The sequence below is a fragment of the Ambystoma mexicanum genome, chromosome 9 (genome assembly GCF_040938575.1).
Source record: "Ambystoma mexicanum isolate Mex_15411 chromosome 9, UKY_AmexF1_1, whole genome shotgun sequence".
In the NCBI taxonomy this organism is placed as follows: domain Eukaryota; kingdom Metazoa; phylum Chordata; class Amphibia; order Caudata; family Ambystomatidae; genus Ambystoma; species Ambystoma mexicanum.
The window spans coordinates 358,824,455-358,852,434 of NC_090931.1; the positions used below are offsets into that span (position 1 = coordinate 358,824,455).

A 27,980-nucleotide genomic window follows, 5' to 3' on the forward strand; every position below is an offset into this window, starting at 1 on the left:
TAATTGTTAGGGAGAACTTTCAGTTTATGTGCCAATTCCCTTCAACGAGAGACCCCTAGCACTTGCTGGACTCTGGGAATTTTTGTTCTGTTCTCCCGAGTATAACTTTCCCACTTACTCATTTGCTCTGACTGGGAATCTTATTTTACTGCTTTTGTGTTCTCATTTCTCTTTAATAGAGTTCTGCTTTCCGGCTAGTGTATTTCAATACAGGTGTTAGGCAGAATTGCATACAGTACCCTCTGGGACCACCACACTCAATTAGTACTACAGGTGTAAGCAAGACCAACCTTTGGTGTAAGTCTGTACCACACAGTTTGTTGGTAGCGAGCTGAGCAGCCAGGCTTATCTCAAGAGTGAATGTGACCAGTACAAGTAGTTACACAAAGGACTCAATCACAGTGGTTCAAGTAGACACTCATACTCACGATTTCTTGGTAAAACACTTAATTTATTTACACAATCATTTGTAAAACATTTCACTAGAAGAAGGCAACTTAATTTTATAAACAAACACTTCAATACTAAACTAAGGTTTTGAGGCAGTTTGAGCTCCCCTGAAGTAGGAGCAAAATGGAAGTTCAATTACTTAGCAGTGAGCAAAAAGGACAAAAGTTAGTTGAATAGATTATATATACTTTCAAGGCAGTGCAAATAGTTTAGTGTTGCATTCAAGTCAATAGGCCAGGCCAAAGTCAATGGGCGACTGTTCTGGATAGGAAGGAGCAGTTCTGGTATCAAACGGTAAAGTCTTTGCAAAAGTTCTGAGAAGTAGTTTAGGCAAACCAGAATCATTAGTGGGGTCACAAGCTGATTAGGCTTGCAAGTTGGGAAAGTTTCACGAACTTTCCCCGCGAGAGTGGCGTTCTCTCAATCGGGTTGGCACAGTACCTTTGTATGAAGAAAACAAGTGTTGCTGAAGTCTTGGTTCCTGGCAGTTCCTGCAGATCTCGCTGTTCCTGAGCCTCAGTCGTGAGGACAAGAGGAAGGATGTCGGGGGACTCCTGCACAGGATCGAAGAAAGCAAACAAAAGTGAGTCACTTCAGTGACAGTAGCTGTAGCTTCAAGAACACAAACTGGTGTCCCTCTCCCTGGTTAATCCCAACCAGCCTTGAGAATTGTTTCCAGGTGTCTTACGAGTTGATTGGTCCCACCAACTCAAAGGAAGAAGCAGTCCTTGAAGGAGCTTCTCTGTCGAATGGAGTTTGGCAATTTGGACCTGCAGCAGGGCTTCACCAGGCAAACCAACGGTCCAGAAGTTGCAGCAGCCGTCCTCTTCCAGCTAATCTTCGGTTCTTTCGGTCCAGTGGTCGACTGTCTTCCAGTCCTGGAGACTCCTTTTAAACATTTTTCTCCCATTCATTGCAGCCTAGCTGTCACTCACAGCAGGGTGGCTTTCCTTGCCAGACAGTCAGCCAGTCAGTCAATCACCACAGAGTGCATTTGGGTCTCCTAGGACACCAAGCACAGGTAGTTTCAGGCACCTCCTTCACTTCCTGCCCACCACAGACAGTCGGACGCCAGAGGCGGTCTTCGGTCCTGAAGCCCGCCAAAGGCACACAAAGGGGCCAAACCTGGTCTGGCACGCAGAGACACACTAGAAGGACCTTTCCAAAAAAATGGCGAAAAAAGAAACCAAGGACCCGTTTAAACAAAGGGGCTTAAGGCGCCATATTGAAAAACATGGGTCCCGTGATTTTTAGCTACCAGTGTCCGCGGTCGGGAAAAATCATGGTAGTTCATTGTAAAACCACTGCCACCAGCGTTTTCAATAAAAAAGGATAGCATTTGACTGCTACATGCGTGTTTAGACATAGGGGATACCATGTTACCCCTCCAGCACTCCATTGTAAGATGGTGTGCGCTGTGTCTATGAATTTGGAAAAGACTAGTAAAGTCAATTTCACTTTACATTCTCTGGGAAACCAAAGACTTTGTGTCTGTCTAATAAAGACTAGTGAAATCAAAACCCAATTTTACTCTTTATGTATGAATGACTCCATATTATTCTAGGTAGGTAAAAAGTCAGACTTTCTGGACAGGCTTACAGCAAGTTAGGGGAAGCAAGACAGTTGGGGACACTCATACATTCATCCTAATTTGAACAGTGAATTGAAAAGCATTTCTTTTGGGAAGAGGCACAACCAAATCACAGGTGAGCAATATATCCTTCCACCTACTCTATTAGAATGGGGAAACATCCAAGGAAAGAAAAATGTTACAAATACTTTTTACGAATTGCAAAACATTTCTACGGTAAGTAAAACACCCGTATATCTACTTTTCAGAATGGCAGAACATTTCTAAGGAAAGTAATAACCTTACATATACTTTTCAAAATGGCAGAAACGTTCTAAGCAAAGTAATAACTTTTGTAATTTTTCACCCAGTAAAAGTTACAAACCAACTTCTTTTGTAAGTAACGTTTAAAGACTTATTCGCTTTTCTGGGCAAAAAGGCCCAATCCTTAGAAGTGTTTCCCTTATTCTTGGAGCAGGAGTTCTCAGTGGCAGAAGAGGGGGGCGGGGGGGTCACTAGGGTCTAGTGTCCAACAGGCAGGTCAGGATACTTTAAGTAGCAAAAGTCAGAGTTCCTAAGGAAGACTGTTAGAAATGATAAGTTACTCACTGTTAGGAAAGATTTAATTGTGGGTAATTTTCCTTCCATGTGGCAACCCCTAAACTTTTTGCTGTTTTCACCAGGATCTAGACTTTGCCAGAGAAGTGCAGCTTTCTGCCGCAGTCCTCTGGGCTTTCGCTCCATTCTTACGGGGAAACTGACATGCCCTTAAGACAATCAGTAACAGGGAACATTGTTTTCCGTAGTTTCTTTATCATGTTGCAGCATTCGTGCAACATGACACAAGAGGGCACTGTAAGCTAAGTTACTGCTCTCTTGGGTCTCTAGTCTTCTACAGGCCATAGATACTCTTTTTGGATTGTAAATGATCGGTGCAAGTGAATCACGGACGGGACTGGTGGCAGCGATCGTTTGTGTTTTTGAGCTCCTTTTGGCGTTTTAAGCATGTTTCTCGCGCTTAGCCCAAAATGGTGGCCTGGCTCCCAAAATGGCCAGACCACGAGGCTCTTTGTCCTGTCCGCTGACAGTCTTGCCCCCCTTCACCTTCCCCAGGTCGAGCCGACCCGGGGCCTTCCTTATTTGGGCATGTACTTTCCCGCGAACCACAAATGCTTTCGCGGGCTTCTACAGGCCTTGTGTGTGCCTCCAGGATGCGGGCTGGGATGTCTGGTCCCAATACACATCCTGGGTGCCAGAGAGTCTAGTGTGGTATGAATGCCTGGGACCACCGTGGTCCGTGATAGGTCCACGTATGGTGTGAGTGTTTTGTGAGCAGATCTCCCATTGGGTCCTCTCCGTTTTGGCGCGCGAAGGGAACCGTGGATAAGAGGAGGCTGGAAACACCACTACCATGTCGATCACCTGAGTTCTCACGAACAAAGGGATACAGGAGCCAAGTATCCTGCAACCACGAGGCTGAACCAAGGAATCGCTGGTGACCCGCTGAAGGACTGCTCCTCCGCACTGCTGTCGCTGTGTGAAACCCTTTTCTACCTCGGATCGAACGAGAAGGCCTGTATTGGTACTTCGACCCTTGGAATAGCGGGGGACAGCTATTCTCGGCACCTTCACCATCTCCTGCACGTAAGCCTTCGGAAGTGTCTCTGGGCCATCCAGCAGCCTGACCAGCCTACCCAGGAGTCTTGCTCTGTACCCGCCGTCAGGTTGTGTTGTATTTCGAGTCCTTGTCACTCTCACACGATTCGTACACTTGGCATTCCCAGGTCTGAAGTGAGTAGTGCACATTTGGCTGAGATACACACGGCCGCTCCATTGCCCTGCTGTGGTAACAAACTGTGCGGGTTCACTGCGTTTGGGACGCCCTCAACTCTGCTGCTGCGGAATCTACCCGATGACGAGACGTCCCCTGCTCCTATCTGAACCTGCCAGCACAGAAACTGACGCGGAGAAGCCTGGGTCTGCCTGCATCGGGGACCGGTGAGTAGCATAGCTATGAACTGGTCGCCCTCCTGCAGTAGCCCATAGCCTATCCTCGCTGTGTCAAACAGCACGCCTTTCCGTACTCGCGCTCTGCTTCTGCCCACAGTGGAGGCTGCGCTTGAGTCGCGGAGCTCTGTTCATCTTCATTTGTTCACTGAACTGCCCGATTCCCTCGAAGAGACTCCCCTTTTTGCCCGTTGGCACCAGCGTGTGCAGGTACTTTTGAGCACAAGGCTCCACTCTTCATAGGGTTTGGAATTCCTTTTAGTTAGGTGCCTCTGAAGACGGACTGGGTCCTAGTATTATTCGCACTGCCTGTTTTCCTCCCCATCTAGGTGGTCTACACATTTTGTGCGTCCAACGCGTTACTCGTTTGTATTTGTATATATATTGAATTGGTTTGATATGTGTTGGTTTACTTGAGTTTTATTGTGATTTCTCGGTATGGTCATTGTTGCAAAAGCCTTGGAATAAATGTGTCTATATTTTTAATATAACACCTGTTTGGAGTAATCTGTAAGTGTCCTTGCTGTGTGTGCTCATTGCGGGCTTTCAGTCACCCTCACCCCTCTTGAGACCTAGTCTTGACCGCCGCGATCGCTACCCTGATTGGTCTGGCTTGTCCAGATGTTACCCTGTTCCAAGAAATTGGGCTGGCCTTCTGAACCTCTGCCCCTCCCGGACAGAGTTCAGAAATCCGTCTTAACACTCACCGTAGTGACGAACGTACTCCTAGTCCATAGTCCCCCTTTCCTCCATACTGTATGGGCGTCCCTCACTAGGCACGGGCGACGGAACCTTTATCACCATAAAAAAATATTCCCCTTTGAATTTAGAGGCACGCATCCCTGGGTGCATGCCCTCCCTGCTCAGCCCCATCGCCAATATTACCATTACCTAATGACACCAGTATTATTTTGGGGGATGAGGGGGGAATGAAGGGACCTGTGGAGGAAAGGGGAATATGTACTAGGAGTATGTTGGTCACTAGTGAGTAATTTATAACTACTCCTACGTCCCGTCCCCATTCCTCCATACTGTATGGGCGATTACAACCGAATGTAGCTCCAGGGTGGAGAGGTGAGCCTCCTTAAGCAAACACGTCCTTTAATACTGTCTGCCCAAATGCTGCGTCTGACCTGGAGCCGGCATCCAAACAGTAGTGCTTGCAGAAGGCCGAAGGCGCTCAAAGGGTTTATGTGCCAAGGCACCAAACACTATGTTGAGGTCCCACACAGGGTGTGGCTACTTGTTAGGCAGATGGCCCACCAAATGTCTTAACCACAGGGTTGGAGGATGAGAAGACTTCCTCCTCAGAGTACCGGTAAACTCCGATGGCTGCCAGATAGGTGCAGCATGTGTCCATTTGCACCCCTGAGTGTTCAAAGTGTGCAGAGAAGGATTGCACATCATCCAATGTGCAAGTCAGAGGATCGACCACCTTACACTCCGCCCAGTGGCAAAACCTAGTCCACTTGCCTTTGTACTGGCTCCTAGTAGCATCGCTCCTAGCACGCTGTATTTTGTCTAGGTTAGCCTGCGAAAGACGCAGAGGCTTTAATGTGACATGTTCAGGAACCACGCTGAGAGGGACAATTTCTGCGGGGTGGATGACTGAGCCCCCACTGCTGAAACAGTACTGGGCCCAGTGGAAGGTGCATTGGGGGTTGGTCCGACAGGCTGAGCAGCTCTGAAAATCATGGCCTCTCCTGCCACCAAGGAGCTATAAAAGGAGGATCCCGAGGTGCCGGGACTCCTTATCTTGCAAATCACCCTGTGTACCAGGGGAGTGGGAGGGAAGGCATATGCGTTCATGCAGTTGCACTGTATCTGTAACGCATCACCCAGAGATCCCAGGCCCTCTCCCTGCCAGGATGCGAAATGAGGGCACTTCCTGTTGTACCAGGTGGCAAAGAGATCCACCTGTGTATGACCCCATCTGTCGAAGATCCCCTGAAGGACCGGATTGCTCAATTGCCATTCGTAATTGTCCGCACCCAACCTGCTGAGCCTGTTCGCATCCAGGTTCGACTCCCCCGGGAGGTGGATTGCCATCAAGTGATTGCCTTTCACCAGAAACCATCCCCAAATGCTAACCGCCAGGGTGCATAGGAGAGGAGAACTGGTGCCACCCTGTTTGGTGTAATTCATGCTGCTGGAGTGTCAGTTTGAATGAGGATAATTTAGCCATTGATGAGCGGTAGGAAGGTCTTGAGAGCCAGCCAGATGGCCTTCAGCTCTAGCCAGTTGATATGGGCCTCCTGTTCTTGGAGACCAAACTCTGGACGATGTGGTTGCCCAGGGTTGCTCCGCAGCCCTCCAAGGAAGTCTCAGTGATGGTAACCTGCAGTGCTGGTTGTCGGAAGGGTCTTCCTAGCCTAAAGTTGCAGTCCGAGCTCCACCAGACAAGGTCCTGGTGGAGAAAAAGAATGCTGACTAGTCTCGACTGGGAAACCCGCCCCGACTCCAGGAGGCTGCAAAGTGCAGCTGTAATCTTCACATTTGAGCCTTGTGTAAGGCACTGTCAGAGGACATGCCGCCATGACACCCAGGAGGGGCTGGTACCACCATGCTGAGGTCACACCTCTGCTGAGAAAAAGACTTGTGGCCCTCTAGAAGGCCCTGATCTTGTCCTCCGAGGGAAAAACTCCCTCAGCTTGTATCCCAGATGAGGCCCAGGAATGTCAGACTGTCTGCTACAGCTGTGACTTCAGATTGATGGAGAATCCCAATTCGTGTAGCATGTTAATGAGGGTGGAGGTGTTGTGATGGACCACCTCAGGGGCTCTCGCACTGACGAGACAGTTGTCCAGGTATGGCTAAACATGGGGCCCCTGGGCCCTGAGAAAGGCTGCTACTGCAATCATAAGACTTGTAAAGATCCCCTGGACTGTATTGAGGCCAAACGGTAAAACCTTTTTTTGGAAATGAAATCTCACGATCCTGAAACTAAGGCAGGACCGATGAGGTAGCCAAATAGCGACGTGTTGGTATGCGTCCTTCAGATGCAGGGAGCACATCCAATCTCCCCTGCACAGTGTCTCCGCAATAAGAGCTGGGGAAAGGTTCAGGGTGGAGCGGTCCAACACAACTCAGGCCAGCCTGGTGGTTCTTGTGTAAGACGTAAATTCTGGAGTAGAAGCCCATGCCCCGCTGGGAGGCTGGGACTATTTCCACTGCCCGACTCTGTACGAGTGATCGAATTTACACTAAAAGTTGCCCCAATCTGTGGTAGTGGAGGAAAGGAGGGACCAAAAGGCGGTAGCCCGTGGACACTACAGACAGGAAGCAGGGATTCGCACACCAAAACTGCATGAAGGGCAAGCCTGCCCTCTCTTTCCCCCCCTCACACCGGAGACACATGGACCCAGAGAGAAACGTCATGCCTTTTATCACCTCAGGCTGGGGCTGAAGAGGGTGACAGTAAGAAGCCCTCATTACCTGCCTTGTGCTGTTTGCAGCGGTGTTGACTAGGAGATCGGTCAGAATGCCTGGACCATCATTCCTGGAAGCCCTGGAAACCCACCCCTTGTCGAGCACTGGTGCGCCTGGCTGTACGTCCTAGGTGTGGACTTTGTGAGGATCAAGGATTTTGCAGTCTGGGATTCCTCATTGGTGGTGGAATGAAAGAAGTTGCTACCCTCGAAAGGAAGGTCTAATATGTGCTCCTGGGCGTCTGGGTTGAATTTCGTAGCTCGTAGCCAGTCAGTCAGTCCTTCTCATGTCCGTGGCGATGCAGATGGCACGGCCTGAGATGTCGATATGCGCCACTGAGTACTCCATGAGGTCTTGAGCCACCATCTTTGCTTCTGCCAGCCCCGCCTTGAAGCATGCCCGACTGCACCGGAAGTTCCGGAAAGTGAGTCGGCTATTTGCCACCAAAGCCTTTGGTTAACTGCTGCGAACATGGCGTCTGCATTAGACTGACGAAGGCGCAGCGAGGCGTTGGAAAAGACCTTCTTTCCATAATCCTCCGAGATCTCCTTGCCCATCAGAGCGGAGGACGAGGTGGCAGAGAAAACTGCGCCTTAGAGTAGATTTAGGCAGCAGCAATCACAGAGGAGTGTGGCTGAGGGTGTGCAGACAGCAAGAGTATCCCTCTCCAATTGCCTTTACTTGGCATTGCACTGAATGGGGTTTAAGCCATCCCTAATTGGACAAAGCGACAATGTCCTTCTGCATCGGAATCCCCGCTCTAGCCACAGGGCTTAGAGTGAGGAACTCAGCCAGGACCTCAACCTCGGGTTGTGGAAGCCTCAAGTACTTGGCCAGACCTGCAATCTGTTCATGGAATGCCCTAGCCAAAGACGTAGTGTCTGGGTCCTCCTCCTCCTCCTCATGTGTCCCCCAGGGTGTCCTGCTGGTCTGGAGTGGGCGGAGGAGTACGGGGTGCTGAAGGTTGAGGCGTGCTGATCGGAGGTTCGTATGGAGCCACCTAGACTGCCGGAGGCAGAGGCATCAGCCCTGTGGGGCCTGCCTTGGGCAGTGGGAGCCTGAAGCGCTGGAGCCATAAGAGGATTAATTGGGCACTGGTGACGTGACCAGAGGCAGCATGTCCCTAATCATATCCAGACAGATGGCTCCCATCGGAAGGGGGAGTGGGGAGGCAGAGGGGGATCTCTCATACGCATGAGGAATTTCTCCAAAAAAAAATAAACCTACCCTCACATGCCGGTGGGGCGCTAGGTGGCACGGGACTAAGAGCAGGGCCTTGAGGTTGCTGAGCCATGGTCATACTCTGCCTGGTTGGCTGTGGGGTGTATCTACCAGCAACACTGAAAGATATGCTGTAGGCCACGTACCTGGCGAAAACCAGTCCCACCTCGAAACTTGCTCTCCCGACGCTCTGTGAAAGGGGGTGGCAGCCATTTTGTCGGGCTGCATGCCATGTGGCTGTGCTGTAGTGCTTGCCACGCTGGGCCCGGTGTTAGTGAGAATTCTCAGTTTAGGCTGCATTTCCTAACCTAGTTAGTCCCCCAGCAACTTTGCTGGATTTCTGGAGTTTGTTTTTTTCTCCTGCCAAGAGTGAGACTCTTTTCCTCACACTCTTGGACATGATTTGAGGGGTTCCTTTGACTGTTAATGTGTTTTATGGGCTATGGGGTCTTTTACTCCATAGGGTCTCATGTGTTTTTACTGTGTGTTACACAACACCCTCAGTGCAGTGACACAGGGGTGACAGTGGCACCCCACCATAGGCTCCATACCCTGGGACTGACTGCTGTCTCCCAGGGCATGTAAAGTCACCATTGGCTTTACTAGTCCCAGATTTAGTAACAGAACCAGTACAAACCATTCTAATGTGGAAGTACTGGTAGGGGTAATTCGATGTGCAGTCCTCCCTCGTCGAGTTTCTGGCTGGTGGCAGTGGTTACCACGCGGAATATTCCTTAAGAATATTCTGTATGGGATTTTCCCATGTATTTTAAACACACCACTTTTTGGTGCAATGCTAAAGATACCGCCTGTTTATTTAATATTAATTCACCGGTAGGGTCTTTTTGCCAGAACTCTGTTTTAAAATGGCGTTTGTGTTCGCCTCTGTAACTCCAAACCAAAGGTCGAACCCTTTGTTCCACTTTTGGCGGGCTTCTACACAGAAGCCCTCCAAAGTGTTGCCACTCTGTCTGGGTACCACAGAGGGTGTGGGAGGGGGTTTAGGCACCCTGGACTAAGTTGCCTTGCCAACCCAAGTCGCACTCTTGCGTGATTGGCCCATGTGGTGAAGCGCCCCGCTCACCACTTACCATGTTTGATTGACAGCTAGGCTGAATGAATGTGGGTTTCTTGCATAAAAGCAGGGCTTTTGGGACTGGAACTTCAGAAGTCGCCACAGGACCTGAAAATCCGAAGAGGGAGAAGCTGAGCCGACCTGCAACGACGACACCACCGGTAGAGCCCTGCTGAACCGTCTCACCACTTCCTGACAGAGGAGATGATCTTGCCAGAGAGTCTCTTCCCCTTGAGCTGGTGGGGACAACCAGTTCGCTTTCCTTTTCGCCTACCAGGACGTCTAGTGGTCGAATTGCCCGTGCCACGCACCCCGGCAACCGGATAGCCACTTCTCACTGAACCGCGAATAAAAGGACCGCTCCTTTGAATCGAGAACTCCGCGGCTGGTTTCTTCCATGGCAGTACAACGACCTTCTGCTTTCCTCCCCAACGAGATCTTCTCTTCCGCCGGACAAAGCACCGACTTGCAACTGCTGCCAGGAACAACTGCCCCCGCTGAAGCGTTCTCACCATTTCAAGGTACTGTGTCCGCCTGGCCTCCCTTTCTATAGATTTCGACAAGGTGACAGTAAATCCTTAACCTTCTAGACTGGGCTGGCCTCTTGACCATCTAACTGGTCCCTTTCTTTTGGTCCAACTTCTTTCCGAACCTTCGAGACTTTTGTGCAATTTCCAACCGTGTGACCTTGGACACATTTCGTTCTCATCTTAAAGTGGACCCGGCTTTCTGAACTCTAACTTCACGGTTTTATTCCGCCTTCGTCTCTTGCTGTGTTCTGAAAGTGTTGGGATCTGTTTCAATTTATGCTCTGCCTTTCTCTCCCTTTTAAGCCGAATTATTAGAGTGCCATCTGCGTTAAGCGCTCACCGTTGTCTGAAAATAAGTGGTGCTTTACTTAAGACTGGTCTAATACTCTTAAGGGAGTGTATATACTTTAGTAACTGTTTTTGAACTTGCTTGATATTAGTGCCAGTGTGTTTTTATAGATGTGTTTAAATCAATTATTTATCTTTTACACCAAAGCTCTGGTCAGGGTTCGCTTGTTTTACTGCGTTTACCTGCCCTATTGTGTATGCTCTGTATACTGGCTAACTCTTCTTGAGAGAAGTCTGACTGCTCAGCCACAACTAACAGGTAAATATGGGTGGTGCAGACTGCTACCAATTTAGTTTACTTCCAACCCCTGTGGTCTTAAACTTTTGCAGTGGTCCCCAAGGGAACTGAACAGGTTTCTGCCTAACACCCGGCCTCCTCCTGGACACTTGGCAGTGGAGCTTGAGGCCTACACTGCACCACAGGACGGGGACAGGTAGGTGTTGTGCCCTCGGCTGTGTCCCTAGTAATGCTGCGTACAGGCACCCCCTCAGGCATTTGTCGGGTAGTAGCCCCTCGGGTGCACACCCGGTAAAAGAACCTTGCTCTCAGCGACCTCACCGGCAGGATCTAGCTACCCATCGTCCTTGGTACCTGTGCTGGTGTTCCTGCTCTGAAGTTTCCTAGGAAAGGAGTCACCCTTGCGGGGTGCTGATGAAAAGATTAGCCCTACCTTGGGCATCGACTTGTGACTAAGTTCAACAAGTCCTCTGTAGGCGATTGTTCGAAGTTCTCTCTCAACCGAGCTAACTTGTTCTTCAGAGCACTCTGTGCAAGTGCGTCACATGCAGTACTAGATTCCCAGCTGTGGTGGGGCCAAACGTAGGGAAGAGCGACCTCGCAGGCTGGACACCTGCTGAAGCACAAGGACATAGACATGCACCAGGGAGGAGCATGGCGCCAGAGGACCCGTTTAAAGACTAGAAGACAAAAAGACAGTATCCGGGGAAGAGAGCGTGGAATTACAAGGCAGAAGCCAAACCCACGAGCGCTGATGCAAGCAGTCCATTCCAGTCGACGTGGAAAAGAGGAAGAGGTGTGGTGCCGGTGGGTGTTGTCAGGGCAACACATGCTCCCAGTGCGGCGCCTCTAAATTTAAAGTGGAAGATTATTTTTCTTGTGAAAGGGGTTTGGTCTCCAGTCCCTAGCGAGGTACGCCCATACAGTATGGGCTAAAGGGGACGGGACATAGGAGTACCGGTAAGTACTTTAGAGTTAGTGGAGGGTCCAGCGGCCTCGCAGACTACACCCTAGGAGGATTCCAGCAAGGGTCTGAGTGCACTAGACGAGAGGACTCCCAATCACAGAAAACACCCCAAAACCACACCAGAATCACGGGACTTAAAGTAAATACCTAAGTCAGCCCAGTGTTGGGCAAGATTGTATGCAGTACCCTTTGGGTGCACTACAACAACCCTGAACTCCTGGCAATAGGAACCCAACCTTTGGTGGAAGTCTGTATTACACATCTTGGTAGCGTGTTGAGCAGCCAGGCTTATGTCAAGAGGGGTGAATGTGAGCGGTAGGGGAATTATAGCTTCACAGTGATACATTCAAATAAACTCTTACACACAAGTTTTCTTGATTAAAACATTTTAACAGTCGGAGTAAGCCTTTTTCAGAAGGGAGCAATATAATAGTAATACACAACAAAATCAACACTCCTAATATTTCTAAATCAGTAGGTACCCTTTTGGGATGTCACACAGATTTCCTATACCCTCAGGTGACTTTAGTAACTAGGACACTGGACATTAACATACCACGGTTTGCATTTAGAATCAGACTTCAGAGTTTGGCAAAGAAAAAAAGGGTTATCAGAACAGAACAAGAGATCACACATTCTGAAGCAGGTAAGTACTTCTGGTAACCCCCAATGCAAAGTTAGTTCACCCCTTCCTGGAAGGAAGACAAAACACAATGTCAGAGGGCAGAAGAGTCATTCAAGGAGCCAGGCTAGGCCAAAGTCAATTGGGCAAAAGTCTAGGTGGGCTGAAGCACTTCTTGCAGGCAAGTAAAAGTCTTGCACAATGTTTTAGAAGCCTTTGTAGAAAAGAAGAATTCAAAGCAGGGCCACAAGCTGTCGAGATTGACTTTCCTTGCATCTGGGGTCCAGCACTCTGGAGGTGGCTCAGTCAGTCCTGCTTCCTGGGAGTCCAGAGGATCTTCCTGGAGCTCTTGGCCTGCTTAAAAGCAACGCACACTATCTGTTGTTCCTCTCCCTGGTTATTCGGTTCCAGCAATAACTGCAGTGGGATTTCAACCAGCTCCGAGGGGATGTCCAGGTGGATTACTTTGGAGTCGATTGGTCCCACCAACTCAAAGGGAAAAGTCATCCTTGCAGGGCTCCTCTAGTTAATACGAAACTGGAGTTTCAACACAGCAGCAGGGCTTCACCGGGCAAACCAACGGTCCAGGAGTTGCAGCAAGCATCCTCTTCAAGTTCTTCTTCGGATTCCTTCGTCCAGTGGTCGACTCTGCCTTCCAAGCCAAAAAGCCTTGCATTTTATGCAGGTTTCTCCCATTCATTCCAGCCCAGCTGTCAGTCACCCAGCAGGGTGGCTGTCCTTGCTGGAGAGCCAGCCGGCCAATCACCCAAGAGTGCATTCCTGTCACCCAGGACACTAAGCACAGAGTTTCGGGCAACTCCCTTGGTTCCTGACCCGGCCAGACACCCTGGAGGCAAAGGCAGGCTTCACTTGTGAATCCCGCCAAAGACAAAACGAACAAAGGGACCAAACCTGGTTTGGCGCTCAGTAAATCAAGGACCTTTCCATAAAGAAATGGCGAAAAAAGACGACCGGGACATTGACAAAAATGGCACACTTGGGTGCTTTACTGCAGCTGCGACCACAGCCCAGGGTAAATGCACACCACGGTAGTTAAGTAAACCACTGTCACCAGCCATTCATTGAGGAAAGGCTAACAAAAATGTTAGATGAGAAGCTAGACAAAGGGGATACTAAGTAACTCCTCCAGCACCCTATCATAAGATAGTGTGTGCTGGATCTATAAAAGTTAAAAGTATAAGGAACAAGTTACTTAACCGTAACTACTGTTCTCCAGCATGGGTCTGGCATGGATTCACATGCTCATGAATATTCCCTGTCCTCAGGCTGAGAATCCTCTGTAAAGAAAAAAATCAGTTTCATTTCTGAACTGTATCTGAGCTCTGGGTCATACTGCCCCCAGCCAATGACTGCCCTCTACCCATGCCCCTCCTCTGGCAGCCATCTTCAGATTTGGTAGCACGTAAAGTGGCAGTAAGACCAAGAGAAGCGCTGCAGAGGTGTAGGCGGGAGGGTTCGCATGTGAATCCATGCCAGACCCATGCTGGAGAACAACAGTTACAGGTAAGCAACTTGTTCCTTCTCTAGCATGGGGTCTGGCATGGATTCACATGCTCATGAATAAAGAATGCATAGCAGTACACATGCACAACCACATGAGGTGGCAAGGATCAACATTAAGCATCTTACCTCCTCACCAGGCTCACCTTCAAGCGAACAGGTTGCACAGCACTGCTTCGCCGACTCGACTTCTCCCTGGAATCCCGGTCGACGCAGTAGAATCTTGTGATGGTGTGTGTCGACCTCCATGTAGCAGCCGTGCAGATGTCCAGCAGGGGCACATCAGACAGGAACGCCTTAGTTGCAGCAATCGCTCTGGTCGAATGGGCTCTTGGATGGCCAGGCAACGGTCGGCTTGCCAACCGGTGACAGTACATGATGCAGCCGGAAAGGCACCTGGAAATGGAAGCCTTTGAGAGGGCCTTCCCTTGGTTCACAGGACCAAATTTAACAAACAGCTGTGAGGTCTTCTGAAAACTCTTCATGCGGTCCACATAGAACTTAGCGCTCTAGCCACATCTAGCGAGTGCATAGTCCTCTCAGCCGGAGACAAAGGCTTCGGGAAGAAAACCGGTAACACCAAGGGCTCGTTTAAATGAAAGTCCGACGGCACCTTGGGAATAAAGGAGGAGTGCGTCTGCAGCACCACCCTTGTTGCGTGAAATGTTAAGTACAGAGGTTTACAGGAGAGGGCCTGGATATCCCACTCGTCGTGCAGAGGTGATGGCCACAAGAAACGCTGTCTTCCTTGATAAGAATTTCAGTGGCGCCGACTGCATAGGCTCGAACGGAGGACCCATGAGCCTAGTCAGCACCACATTGAGCTCCCAACCCCGGGCTGCAGCTTTCACCGGCGGGAACGAGCCGAGAAGTACTTTCATGAACTCCTTGACCAGGAAGTGTGACCACAGCAACGACCGCCCCCGAGTTCTGGTTTAGCGGGAGATAGCCGCCAGATGAATCTTGATGGAAGCGTGCACCAGCATGCTTTGGCCAGCGACAGTAAGTACGGCAGTACCTGAGGGGCTGTAATTCGTAGAGGTTTTATCTTTTGTGCACGGCACCAGATGGTGAACCTCTTTCACTTATGTCCGTAGCACTTCAGTGTAGACGAAGCCCTGGCCTTGGCAAGTACCTCCTTGCAGTCTGCCGGGATCCCAATTCCTCCCAAATCTAGTGATGCAGGAGCCAGGCCTGCAAGTTCAGCGACCCTGGGTAGTGATGCAGAATCGTGCCTCCTTCTCTGGCAGGAGGATCTGCTGCCGACGGAAGCTTGGCTGGAGGGGACGCTGAGAAGTCGAGAAACACCAGGTACCGTATCGGCCACGCCAGTGCAACGAGGCTCATCCTGCACTGGGACAGTAGATTGATGAGTCGCAGAAGCAACGGGAACGCATAGAGAAACAGGCCGTCCTAGGGGAAAGAGAACGCATCCCCATGTTCCCCGGCTGGGGAAACCTGCTGGTGAACCTCTGGCACTTGGTGTTTGTCGCCGTCGCAAACAGATCGATGTGGGGATTGTCCCATCGTCGGAACAGAAGATCCACTTGATCCTGTCAAAGCTCCCACTCGTGGCACAAGCGGAGCTCCCTGCTGAGGGAGTCTGCGATGTTCTTCACTCCTGCCAGATGAAACGGGACAAGGAATATCCCTTGGGCCACGGGCAAACGCCATAGGCCCTGTGCCTCTCTGGAGAGTGCTGGGGACCCTTTTCCGAATGTAGAAAATCGTGGTGGTTTTGACCATGAAGACCCGTACCACCTTGCCTTCGAGGGACGGAAGGAAAGACTTGAGGGCCCAAACCACTGCCCGTAGCTCTAGAATGTTGATCTGCAACGACTTCTCCTCCGGCAGCCACAGGCCTCTTGCGTGGAGACCTCCGACATGAGTGCCCCATCCTTCCAGGGAGGAGTCAGTCGTGACCGTCTCCTGATGAAGAGGGGTCTAGAAGTCCATGCCCACCACCGTATCGCTCGACGGAACGTCTCATCGAGAGATCTTGTCCTCGAAGCTTCCCGATACCTGGATCCAACGGGCATCGAGGTACTCTTGCAGTGGCCTCATACGCAGCCTGCACAGTCGAATGAGGTATATGCATTACAACATCATGCCAAGAAGGGATTTGATGGTCCACACCCTTGCGATCTTCTGGGTCAGCCGCCGTTGCACCATGCTCAGGATGGCCGCTATCCTCTCCTCCGACACCGTGTTGAGTCGAGACCCCAGGAACACTGGGTCTTGCGATGGCACTAAGCAAGACTGTACTTCACCGAGAACCCCAGATCCGTCAGCAGCCAGACTATTTCTGCCATGTGAGCGACAGCGATCTCTCTCGATTTCACTCGGATGAGCCAGTCGTCCATGTAGGGGTAAACGTGGATCCCTCGGAGACGCAGCTGCGCCGCCACTAGCGCCAGGCACTTGGTGAACACCCTTGGCGCCGACTTTAATCCAAAGGGCAGGGCCTTCAACTGATACTGCTGCCCTTGAACCACGAAGCGCAGGAACTTGCGGTGCCCCTTGTGGATGGGGATGTGAAGTCCCCTTCTTCCAGCTGTCCCAGCACGTGCTGAAGGGTGACCCATCCGAAACTTCTGGGATCTGATATACCTGTTCAAGCGGCGGAGGTCCAGGATGGGCCGCCAACAGCCAGTCTTCTTGACAAGGAAGTAACGAGAGTACACCGGAGCCCAGGAGCCTCTTTGGAACAAGCTCCATCGCGCCCTTCCTAAGAATGGCCTGCCCCTCCAGCAGAAGCTGGGGGACGCGCGATTTTCCTGCCTGGCCGCGGGTGGTATACGCAGACACTTTCGTTGGAATTCCAGAGTGTGTCTGTGGGCCAGAGCGTCCAGCACCCAGCTGTCAGTGGAGCTGGTCTTCCACACGCCGATTAAGTTCGCCAGCCGGCCTCTCACCAGGGGCGCGCAGGTGGGGGCCCGACATCCCGACCGGTTCAGTCTTGCTTCGCCGTGGAGGAGCCACCTTGGGAACTTTTGCGACGACTGCATACTCCTCTGGGCTTGCTGCGGCCCCTGTAGGCTTACTAGGTCGAAGAGCGGGACGGTTGACGGTAGGATGACGCGAAACCACCAAAGCTTTAGGAGGAAACCTGGGACTTTCCTCTGGAGGTCTGAAAGGACAGCAGTCGCTGCCGACGTGTGCCCAAGGCATGGCACATCTTGGTATCCGCCTTGATGGCCTGAAGAGACTCATCCACAGTCTTGCCAAACAAGTTATCCCCTTCGAAGGGCATGTTCAACACCCTCGACTGCACATCCTGACGGAAGTTAATGGCCTTCAACAAACCTCGCCGATGAAGGCAAATGCTGTTGCCCATCTGGCGGAACCCTGTGTCAGCAATGTCCGTGGCCACCGTGATGGCATGGTCCAATGCTACCTTGTCGCCAGCACTTCTGCTCTCTTGTCGGGCAGTCCAGGAGGGGAGCGATCTTGAACCAGAGCTCCCTGTCTTAACGAGCCACAAAGGCAAGGGTGTTTGGCCGCCTTGATGGTTGTCGCTGCCGATGAGATGACTCGTCCCATGGCGTCCAGCTTCTTTCCCTCGCTGTTCGCGGTGGCGGGATGTCGACACAGACGAACCCACATACTGCTTCCTAGCAGTCGCCGAGACCACCGAATCCGGGGAAGGCTGTGATCTCAAGCACTTGGGTGCAGAGTCCGGCATCCCTTTTTAACGTACCGGTCCCTCTTCGCCGGGGCCGAGGACGGGTTCTTCATGAAGGACAGTCCCTTGTCCCAAATGTCCAACAGCGGGATACACAGCACAGTCTTCCTCTTAGCCTCCCGGCGCTGGTTCAGGAAGCCCTGCTTTTCCTCTGGAGCCAGTTGGAACAACTGAGTCCCTCGAGATCATGGCATGAACCGAGCCAATCTCGTCGGGCGGCAAGGATCTGGACGGTAGCTCTACTCTGCCGTCGTCCATACCAGTCATCGCTGTATCCGGTTCTGGCTCGTCCCTTGGTGAAGGGGAGGGAGGTGGAGGATGAACTCCCTCCTTGTGCGGGAGTTCTCCCAACGGCCCAGGTGCCGCAGGGTCTCCCGCCGGCGACAGGGGCATCCTTGTCCAAATCTGAGCACAAGGTGTGCAAAGCCTGAAGGATGCCCACTGAAATGTCTGCCAGAGGCGGCGGTGGCTGTAGCGGAAGGGACGGTGGCAGAGGCATAGTGCCTCCGGATCCTGAACGCCCTGCTGCTCCTAGTCGGTGTCTCCACCACTCTCCACATCTGCCTCGTCCGGGTCCCTCCAGTAGGACCGGACCTCAACAAACCTTTTATCCAAGATGGTCTCAAGACTATCGTTGCCTCCCCTCCCCGTTCTTCTCGATCAGGGGAGACTGTTTCGGGGAGATGACCGGCAGTCTTCACCAGTGTCTTCTCTATAGCCAAAAAAGTTGATTCCCTCCTGGCCGGCAGGGAAACTCACTTTGGGGGCCGTGTCCTGTGAACCCGTATCAACATCCTTCGCCAGGGACGCCACCACTCCTTCATTGGGAGGTTTTCACCGGGTGAACCTGGGCCATTACGACCTTGGTCGCACTTGGGGCCTTCACTGTGGGGGGAGGGCCAGTGCCACGCTCCCTTTGGCCTTTTCTGTCAGAGCCAACTGGGACTTCTCCAGAAGTTTCCCCGGGTGCTCAGACTTCCTTTTCTTCGGCAAGCTGGACTGTTGGCTCGTGGTTGAAGGTGTCGGATATACTGCTCCCGCCCTGGCTGCCGAGGAACCAGTCACAGCGGCGCTCCCTGTGCTCGCGGACTCGCAGTGCTTTGCCTTCTGTTGCGCCCCCGTCGCCAGAGCGCCCTCAAAATTAGTACAAGACAGCTCGGATTTCTTGCGGCTGGCTGACAGGGACTCACCCGACTGGAGCCACTTGGTAAGCCGCTCGCGACGGTCCTTCATGGTGCGGGGAAACATATCCTTGCAGAACTCACAGGCCTCCTCCACATGCGTCTGATCGGAGTGCAGGCAGTAGAGGCACAGGGAGTTACCATCGTCCAGGAAAATGTTCCTTAGGCCGCAAATCCTGAACAGAGGAATAGTCTCCATCTTCAGCCATGTCCACGTGGCGCAGGCCTCCAAGAATCTTCTGGAATCCTCCAAGAAGGGAACACTAAGAAAAATCGCCCTTGAGGTGGCGTAGAAAGTTCTGAAAAAGGGGTCCCCGTTAGTTGGATGATGGATTGATGGAGCTTAAGGCTAGATTGACCGAAAAAATAAGAGCAAACTAAGAAAAATCGCAACGCAGTATAAGCTTGAGAGCTATAGCATGAGGACTCCCAACACAATGTGCGGTAAAAATCTGAAGATGTCTGCCAGAGGAGGGGCTTGGACAGAGGGCAGTCATTGGCTGGGGCAGTGTGACCCCAGAGACCAGTGATTGCTTGTTAGGAGAAAGACTGTTCAGAAACGAAATTGAAACTGATTTTTTCTTTACGAGGATTCCAAGCCTGACAACAGGGAATATTCACGAGCATGTGAATCCACGCCAGACCCCATGCTGGAGAACTGCAGAGCTGCACAGGAACATAAGTCATCCACTGCATCTTTCCTTCAGTTTAAAGGTACTGTACAAAGTCTGAGAAAACGTACCTCTTGCTGTAGAGTTGCTTGTATCTGCTACTACTCGCAAGTCTAATCAGCGAGTGGCCCTACATTTGAGTCTTCTTTTCTTCAAAGTCTTCAGAAACATTATGCAAAGACTTTTACATTTACCTACCTCTAGTGCTTCATCCTATATAAGACCTTTGCCCGTTGACTTTGGCCTAGCCTTTTGTACTGTGACTCTTTAAGGGGGGTTTGGGGGGAATCCAAAAGTATTTGCCTGCTTAAGCATATTTGTCTCTTGTATGTTCTAGATAATCCTTTCCTTTGACTTACTACTATATGATCCTAAATGCAACAGATATATATTAATGTCCGCAGCAACTGAAGTTACCCGACGGTGTAGGTAGTGTCTGTGGCCATCCCAAAAGGGTATCTACTGATTTAGAGATATTAAGAGTATTTCATGAAGTGCATTTGAGTACTATTATATTGCTCCCTTCTGAAGGCGGCTTATTCTAACTGACTGATAAATTGTTTATTCAAGAAACCTTGAGTGCAAGTTTATCTGAATACCTGTAAATCTCTGCAACGCCACTACAGCTCATAGACCCCTTTTGAGAGAAGCCTGGCTGCTCAACACGCTACCAAAACTGTAGTACAAGCATATACCAAAGGTTGGTTTTCCTATACCTGTAGTCAGAGTTGTTTGTAGTGTTCTGTTAGGCAGAATTGCAGGCAGTACCCTCTGGGACCACTACACACAATTAGGACTACAGGTGTTCGCCAAGCCAACCTTTGGTATAAGTCTGTATCGCACAGTTTTTAGTAGCGAGCTGAGCAGCCAGGCTTCGCTCAAGAGTGAATGTGAGCAGTACAAGTACTTACACACAGGACTTTAAATAACAGTGGTTCAAGTAAACACTTGTAGTCAAGGTTTCTTGGTAAAAAAAAAAAAATTAATTTATTACACAATCATTTAGAAAACATTTCACTAGAAGACAAATTATAATCCAATACACTTCAATACAAAATTCTAAGATTGAGACAGTTTGAGCTCCCCTGAAATAGGTGCTTAATGTCAGTTCAGTTACAAAAAGGCACAAGGTAAGTAAACTAGATCACATACATTTTAGACATTGCAAATAGTTTCAGTTCAGCAGAAGAGTTCAATTCAAGTCAATAGGCCAGGCCAAAGTCAATGGGCTAGTTTTCTGGGTAGGAAAGAGCAGTTCTGGTATCAAACGGTAAAGTCTTTGCGAAAGTTCTTAGAAGTAGTTTAGGCTAAAAAGAATCGTATGTCGGGTTACAAGCCGATTAGGCCTGCAAGTTGGGAAAGTTTCACGAACTGTCACTGCAAGAGTGGCGTTCTCTTAATCGGGTTGGCACAGTACCTTAGCATGAAGAACAAAATGCAGCTGAAGACGTTGGTTCCTGGGCCTACGTCGTGGGGACAAGAGGGAGGACGCTGGGGGGACTCCTGCACTGCACGGGATTGTCGAAAAAGCAAACAAGATGGAGTCACTTCAGTTCCAGTAGCTGTAGATTAAAGCGCACAAGATGGTATCCCTCTCCCTGGTTAATCCTAACCAGCCTTGAGAATGGTATCCAGGTGGCTTACGAGTTGATTGGTTCCACAAACTCAAAGAAGTCATCCTTTAAGGGGCTCATCTGTCGAGATGACCGTGGCAATTCGGACCTGCAGCTGGGCTTCACCGGGAAAAACCAACGGTCCAGGAAGTTGCAGCAGCCGTCCTCTTCCAGCTCTTCTTCGGTTCTTTCGTTCCAGTGGTTGACTGCTTTCCAGTCCTGGAGACTCGCCTTTTAAACAGTTCCCTCCCTTTAATTCCAGCCTAGCTGTCACTCACCCAGCAGGGTGGCTGTCCTTGCCGGAGAGTCAGCCAGCCAATCACACCAGAGTGCATTTGGGTCTCCTAGGAGATTAAGCACGGGGAGCTTCGGGCACCTCCCTCACTTCCAACCCACCCCAGACATTCAGACACCTGAAGCCCACCAAAGGCATACGAACAAAGGGACCAAACCTGGTTTGGGGCGCAGAGACAAACACTAGAAGGGAATAGTTTACCTGTAACTCCATTTCTCCAGCATTGGTATCTTTCATGGATTCACATGCTTAGAATATTCCCCGTCGTCAGGCTGGGAATCCTCGGTAAATTATAGACATTTTCCATAGGAAAAATTCAGACACTTGTGTGCTATCTACGTCGTTTTGGGCCGCGCCGGTGCCACTAGGACATAGGGGTCCTCTCAGATTTCAGCCCCCAAAGTAGTATTGGGGGGGATCTCTGGTTTGCATGCTCAGGGGAGGCCGGCGGGCGCATGTGAATCCATGAAAGATACCAATGCTGGAGAAATGGAGTTACAGGTAAGAAAATATTCCCTTCTCCAGCATTGGGTCTTTCATGGATTCACATGCTTAGAATAGATTGTATAGCAGTATCCCCCTACATTGGAGGCGTGTATGCAAACATCACAACAAGCACAGTGCCCACTTACTATGGCAACACATTACATTATAGCGTGTTAACTGTAAAAGACGACACTTTAAAGTATAGTTGAGTCCTGTTGTGGCCACCTGCTCGCGTATTGGGAGCATTTCTTGTTGTCTCTCGTCGCAAAGAGATCGAGGGCCGGATGACCCCAATCCGCGAAGACACGGTGCAGTTGCTGATCGCTCAGTTCCCATTCGTGTAGACAATTCATCTCTCTGCTGAGAGCGTCTGCTTTCACATTTTTTACTCCTGGCAAGTGGGACGCCAACAGATGTATGTCGTGTTCTAGGGGCCAATGCCAGATCTCCTGGCCTTCCGTCGACAGGCTCCTGGAGAGAGTTCCTCCCTGCGTCCGTAGATAAAACATGGTTGTCGTGTTGTCTGTCATGATTCTCACCACGGAGCCCTTTTTCTGTGGCAGAAAGGATTTTAGGGCCCAAGGCACCGCCCTCAACTCTAGCAGGTTGATGTGGAGGGAGGACTCTTCCGATGACCAACAACCCTGAACCTGTAAGAAGTCCAGATGAGCTCCCCACCTAGATAGAGAAGCATCTGTAACCACCGTCTTCTGGAGCGCAGGCTCCAGTAAAGGCATTCCCTTCGTTAGGTGTATGGAGATTCTCCACCATTGAAGCGCCTGCACGAGCTGGCGGTTGATGGTCAACTTGTCCGACCAGCGTCCTCGACTCTGCCCATCGATCCGCCAAAAATTCCTGAAGAGGCCTCATGAAGAGGCGACAGTTGTCCATCAAGGGTATGCAGGACGACATGGTCCCCAGCAGGGACATGTACCTTCGTACTGACACTCTGGTGTCGACCTCCCATTCCGATGCCTTTTGTTGCAGTCTGAATCCTTTCGGGGGATGGCTTCACCAGTCCTGACTGTGTGTGGAACTCTGCCCCCAAAAAGACCAAGGTCCTTGAAGGCTTGAACAAGGACATGTTGAAGTTCACTGTGAAGCCCAAACGTTGCAGGAGGGACAGGGTGGCATCTAGCTTTCTTGTGCCCTTTCTGGAGACAGCCCTCATTAGCCAATCGTCCAAATAAGGGTACACATGGCGACCTTCCTTTCTTAACCAGGCTGCTATTGGAGCCAGACATTTGGTGAACGTCCTGGGGACGATTTCAGGCCGAACGGGAGGACCTTGAACTGATAGTGGGCTCGTCCGACGACGAATCGCAGAAATCTTTTGTGCCGTCGACGCATCAGGATATGGAAGTATGCGTCCTGAAGGTCTAGCGACAACAAATAATTTCCGGTTGTATCCTCCCTCCTGGGGATCCCCTTGCATAGAACACCGAGATTTGTCAAGGAGAGTCCTAAATCAGGACTGGGGACTGTCAGAATACTCCTTCCACACTTCCAGGCGTTGACGTGTGTTTGGACTTGTCCTTTTGTTTACTGGCCACCAAAACTATCTTAGCGAGACGCTCACTGATGTTCGGCGTCACCCGGAGGGGTTTAGGCTGTTTTGCCGTAGATTGATGCAACCAGAGCTTTATGAGTCAGGAGGAGTCCCAACGGCCTTGTGACTTTTGATGTTGGCGCCCTTACTTGCAGAATGCCCGGGCACATGCCGCTGGCGTGGTTGCGGGGAGGGATGCCGATCATGCGAATCAGTGGTTGCCGCCGAGGAACTAGACGTACCCATAGACACCTTGGACTGCTTAAACTGATCAGCTGAGGCGGTACCGGGGGTTGTGTGCTTGCTTCTATGAGTAGCGGGTGCGTACCTGTTGCTGGGGTGTACATTCCGTATAGCAGGACTTTCGTGGCTGGTGGGGCCAGGGACAGACGTTGAGCGCTCCAATGAGAGAGCAATGGCATTCAGATCAGAGCCACGGCCGTCGCTTAGATAATCACTTTCGGCGGCGGCGGGGGAGCTAGCCTCGGCCTGCGACTTAACTCAACCCTCCTTGATAGTCTTAGGACGCAGGAGCTGACAATTCCTACAAGACACCTCTTTGTGATTGAGGGGGAGACACTTATTGCACCGCCGGTGCTAGTCTTTCCAGGGGCATTTCCCCTTACAGGAAGGGCAACATTTAAATGGTGCCCTATCCATAGCTCAGGCGTATTAAAGCGACGGCAAAACCAAAAGGGTAAAGAGAGGGGAGAATGAAAGATTCTTGAAAATTAGATTATATTTTATTGGTATCGCGTGCATACACAAGTGTTTCAGAGCACGGCAAGGCAAGGGAGGGGAACAGGGTAGAATAGAAACCTCCAGACCCCACTCTCTCTACTGTACAGACAGGCCAGAAGGCCCAGCCACACGGTCTACAGCGTCAACCGGCGCACCAGACGTCAAAGTCTGTTCTTTTTCTGTCTTTGGCGGTGGTTAGGAAGTAATCGAAGAGGGGACCAATAATATATAAATGACCTGAGCTCGGGAAGTATAACTAATTTTCAATAACAGCTCCGCATAAGGCGACCAGCTTACTTGTGCGGAAAAAAAAAAAAATCTGAGGGACCTCTACGCATGAGGGATTTTGGGTAAATTACACGTCATGTTAGGGATAGTGTTACAGGCACGCCCATGTTGACATTCCCTTTTGATCCTCGAAAGACGAGATGCAAAACTCTGCGATTACCACTAGATGTCTACTATATGCACAGCATGCGCGTCTTAGCAGATTCACGAGCATCAGAAAAATATATATCTTTTATATAAATGTGTAAATGCTTCTTTGTTGTGCCCGTCTAAGATTGTGTACTTACCTACAGCTCACATCTTCCTCTTAAGATAAGCCCGACTGCTCTGCCACACTACTAAGGGTTCTGAGCTAGTACAGACTGATACTAAAAGTTGAGCATCTATAAACCACTGGGATAGTTTAGTAAAGTCTTACTGCCAGTAGAACCTTAGGAAACTCCCCTTACACTGGTGGCAGCTGTGGGATTCGTGTAGGCTGGATTACACCGATTTCTTGTTTTAATGCACACAAAGAATCCATCGTCCAGGTAATTATACTATAAAGTAGAAAAACAAGGTCCACTATGGAAAACTAAGGCAGACGCTCATGCCTCTTATTGTTGAAACACTGAAAAATGTGTAAAGATAAAGATCTTCTTACAAAAGGAAAACTCCCCTAACACTGTATAACAGTTATGACAAAAAGGGTCTACTACCCTTGAAGTACATATTGTAATCTAAAAGTAACAAAAAACTGGTCTTATCCTCCAAGAATAGATTGGTATCCTGAATGTATAACATTAGGTTTGACTCACCTTGACTGCTTATTGTAAACTTAAAAAGGTTATATTTTGGTTTGTATACCAAAAGTATTTAGTTGTTTTTTTATAATTGTGTTTATATGATGTGATAGTACTTACTCTAAGATTTATCTTGGCCTACTTGTATTTAAATAAACACTACTTTTTTTACAATACATAGTGTTTGAGTTTCTTTGGACCATATGTATACTACAATTTCTTTGGACCAAGCTAGAGCCCGCTCCACCTCCTAAAATAAGCCGGACTGCTCGGTCTATGCTACCAAATTATCTCAGGTAGTAAAGCCTTCTACTAAAAGTGGAGTTTTGTACCATCTCAGATATGGTTCTGTGAAGCCCTTAGTTCAACTTTAGAAAAACTATCCTAACATATACTAATGAGGGAGGGTTGTATAGTCGGCACGGAGTGAAGCTAAACATGCCACGTGTGTGGTTGGACAGTATTTCAGCCTCATCCAAATAGCATTGTGCCATACCACATGCCCACACATGCACTCGCCTGTATCAGTTTGATATCTTCAAAATAAGTAAACCTTAATGGTCTTTGGCTTAGACTGTTTTCTCCATCCACTCACCACCCACAACCTGGCAGAGGGAGAGAGTGGAGGGGGGGGGGGGGGGGAGGGAGTAACACTCACCTCTTGTGAAGACGTTCCTTCAGTTCACTCTCTCTCACTCCCTGAGGGTGAAGGCTACCAAACAGCTCATCCAGTTCCTTTGGAGTGTCGCAAAGAAACCTGCCAGGGTAAGAGGACATGTTAGACTCCCACACTTCAAAGCGTTTCAAATATCAATATAGCAAAATACAGGAAAAACAAATATCACAACATACAAATCAAGTTGCATCATGCAAATGTCAGCATGTATTATATCCAAGGCTTGGTGGCCTCTGCAGTGCCACATACCAACAAGAACATTTTTTCAAAAGCCTTTCAAGGAAGGAAATTGACCTAGACAAACAATGTACTACCACAGACTATGAAAAAGGAACATGTTAGCTGTAACTGTTCTCCTGCATGGGTCCGCCATGGATTCACATGCTCATGAAAGGTCCCGTCAGGCCGAGAATCCTCAGTAAAAGAAAAAACAATCACTGAGCTCTCGGTCATACTGCCCCAGCCAATGACTGTCCTCTCCCCAAGCCCCTCTGGCAGCCAACTTCAGATTTGGTAGCACGTAAAATGGTAGTATGACCATGCAGAGGGGCAGGAGGGAGGATTTGCATGTGAATCCCTGCCAGACCCATGATGGAGAACAATTACAGAAAAGTAACTTGTTCTTCTCCAGCATGGTCTCTTGCATGGATTTGCATGCTCATGAATAAAGAATACATAGCAGTACATACAACCACGCAAGAGGCTCAACAGAAGCAATTACTCTTACCTCCTCACCAGGCTCACCTTCAAGCGAACAGGTTGCATAGCACTGCTTGGCCGACTGGACTCCTCCCTGGAATACCTGTCGATGCAGTAGAATTTTGTGAAGGTGTGCGTAGACTACCACGTAGCAGCCCTGCAGATGTGTAGCAGGGGCATACCAGACAGGAACGCCGTGGTAGCAGCGATCGCTCTCGTCGAATGGGCTCTCGGACGGCCGGGCATCGGTCGGTTCCAACCGGTGACAATGCATGATGCAGCCTGAGAGCCATCTGGAAATGGAAGTCTTCGAGAGAGCCTTCCCTTGATTCACAGTCCCATAGTTCACAAACAGCTGTGACGTCTTCCGAAAACTTTGTGCGGTCCACGTAGAACTTCAGCGCTCTAGCTACATCCAGCGAGTGAAAAGTCCTCTCGGCCTGCGACGGTAAGAAAACTGGCAACACCAAGGGCTCGTTGAGGTGGAAGTCCGACGGCACCTTGGGCATAAAGGAGGGGTGCGTCCTCAGCACCACCCTTGTGTCATGAAAAGTCAATTATGGAGGCTTGCAAGATGGGGCCTGGATCTCTCCCACTCGTCGAGCGGAGGTGATGTCCACGAGGAAAGCTGTCTTCCATGACAGGAACTTCAGAGGCGCCGAATGCATAGGCTCGAATGGGGCCCCCCCATGAGCCTGGTCAGCACCACATTAAGCTCCCACGCCGGGGCAGGAGCCTTCACCGCCGGAAATGATCGGAATAGTCCCTTCATGAATTCTATCACGAGGCGATGAGACCACAAGGACGCCCGTCCCGCAGTCCTGGTATATCGGGAGATTGCAGCCAGATGTATTTTGATGGAGGCGTGAGCCAGTCCAGCTTTGACTAGTAGGTACTGCAGTACTTGAGGGGCCGTAATCCGCAGAGGGTTAATCTTCTGTGCACGGCACCAGACAGAGAACCTCTTCCATTTATGTCCGTAGCACTTGAGAGTTGAGGAAGCCCTGGCCTTTGCAAGAACCTCTGCAGTCAGCCGGGATGTCGTACCCTCCAAACTCTAGTGCTGCAGGAGCCAGGCCCACAAGTTCAGCGACTCCGGGTTGTGGTGAAGAATGGCGCCTCCTTCTCTGAAGAGAAGGCCTGCGTCTGTCGGCAGCTTGACTGGTGTGGACGTTGACAAGTCCAGAAAGTCCGGGAACCAGATCTGTCTCGGCCACGCCGGTGCGACGAGGATCATCCTGCACCGGGACCTCTTGAGCTGGTTGATGAGCCGAAGCAGCAACGGCAGCGGAGGGAATGCATAAAGAAATAGGCCATCCTAGGGGAACGAGAAAGC

General features: G+C 50.2%; 1 protein-coding gene across 1 annotated transcript in view; it reads right to left on the reverse strand.

The window, feature by feature from the left end:
• Nucleotides 1–27,980, reverse strand: part of BAZ1B (bromodomain adjacent to zinc finger domain 1B) — a 769,492-nt gene that overhangs the window by 295,577 nt on the left and 445,935 nt on the right. Inside the window, exon 11 of the mRNA XM_069614785.1 lies at nt 25,928–26,026. Within this exon, the coding sequence (XP_069470886.1) occupies nt 25,928–26,026 (99 nt within the window). The remainder of the gene's footprint in view (nt 1–25,927; nt 26,027–27,980) is intronic.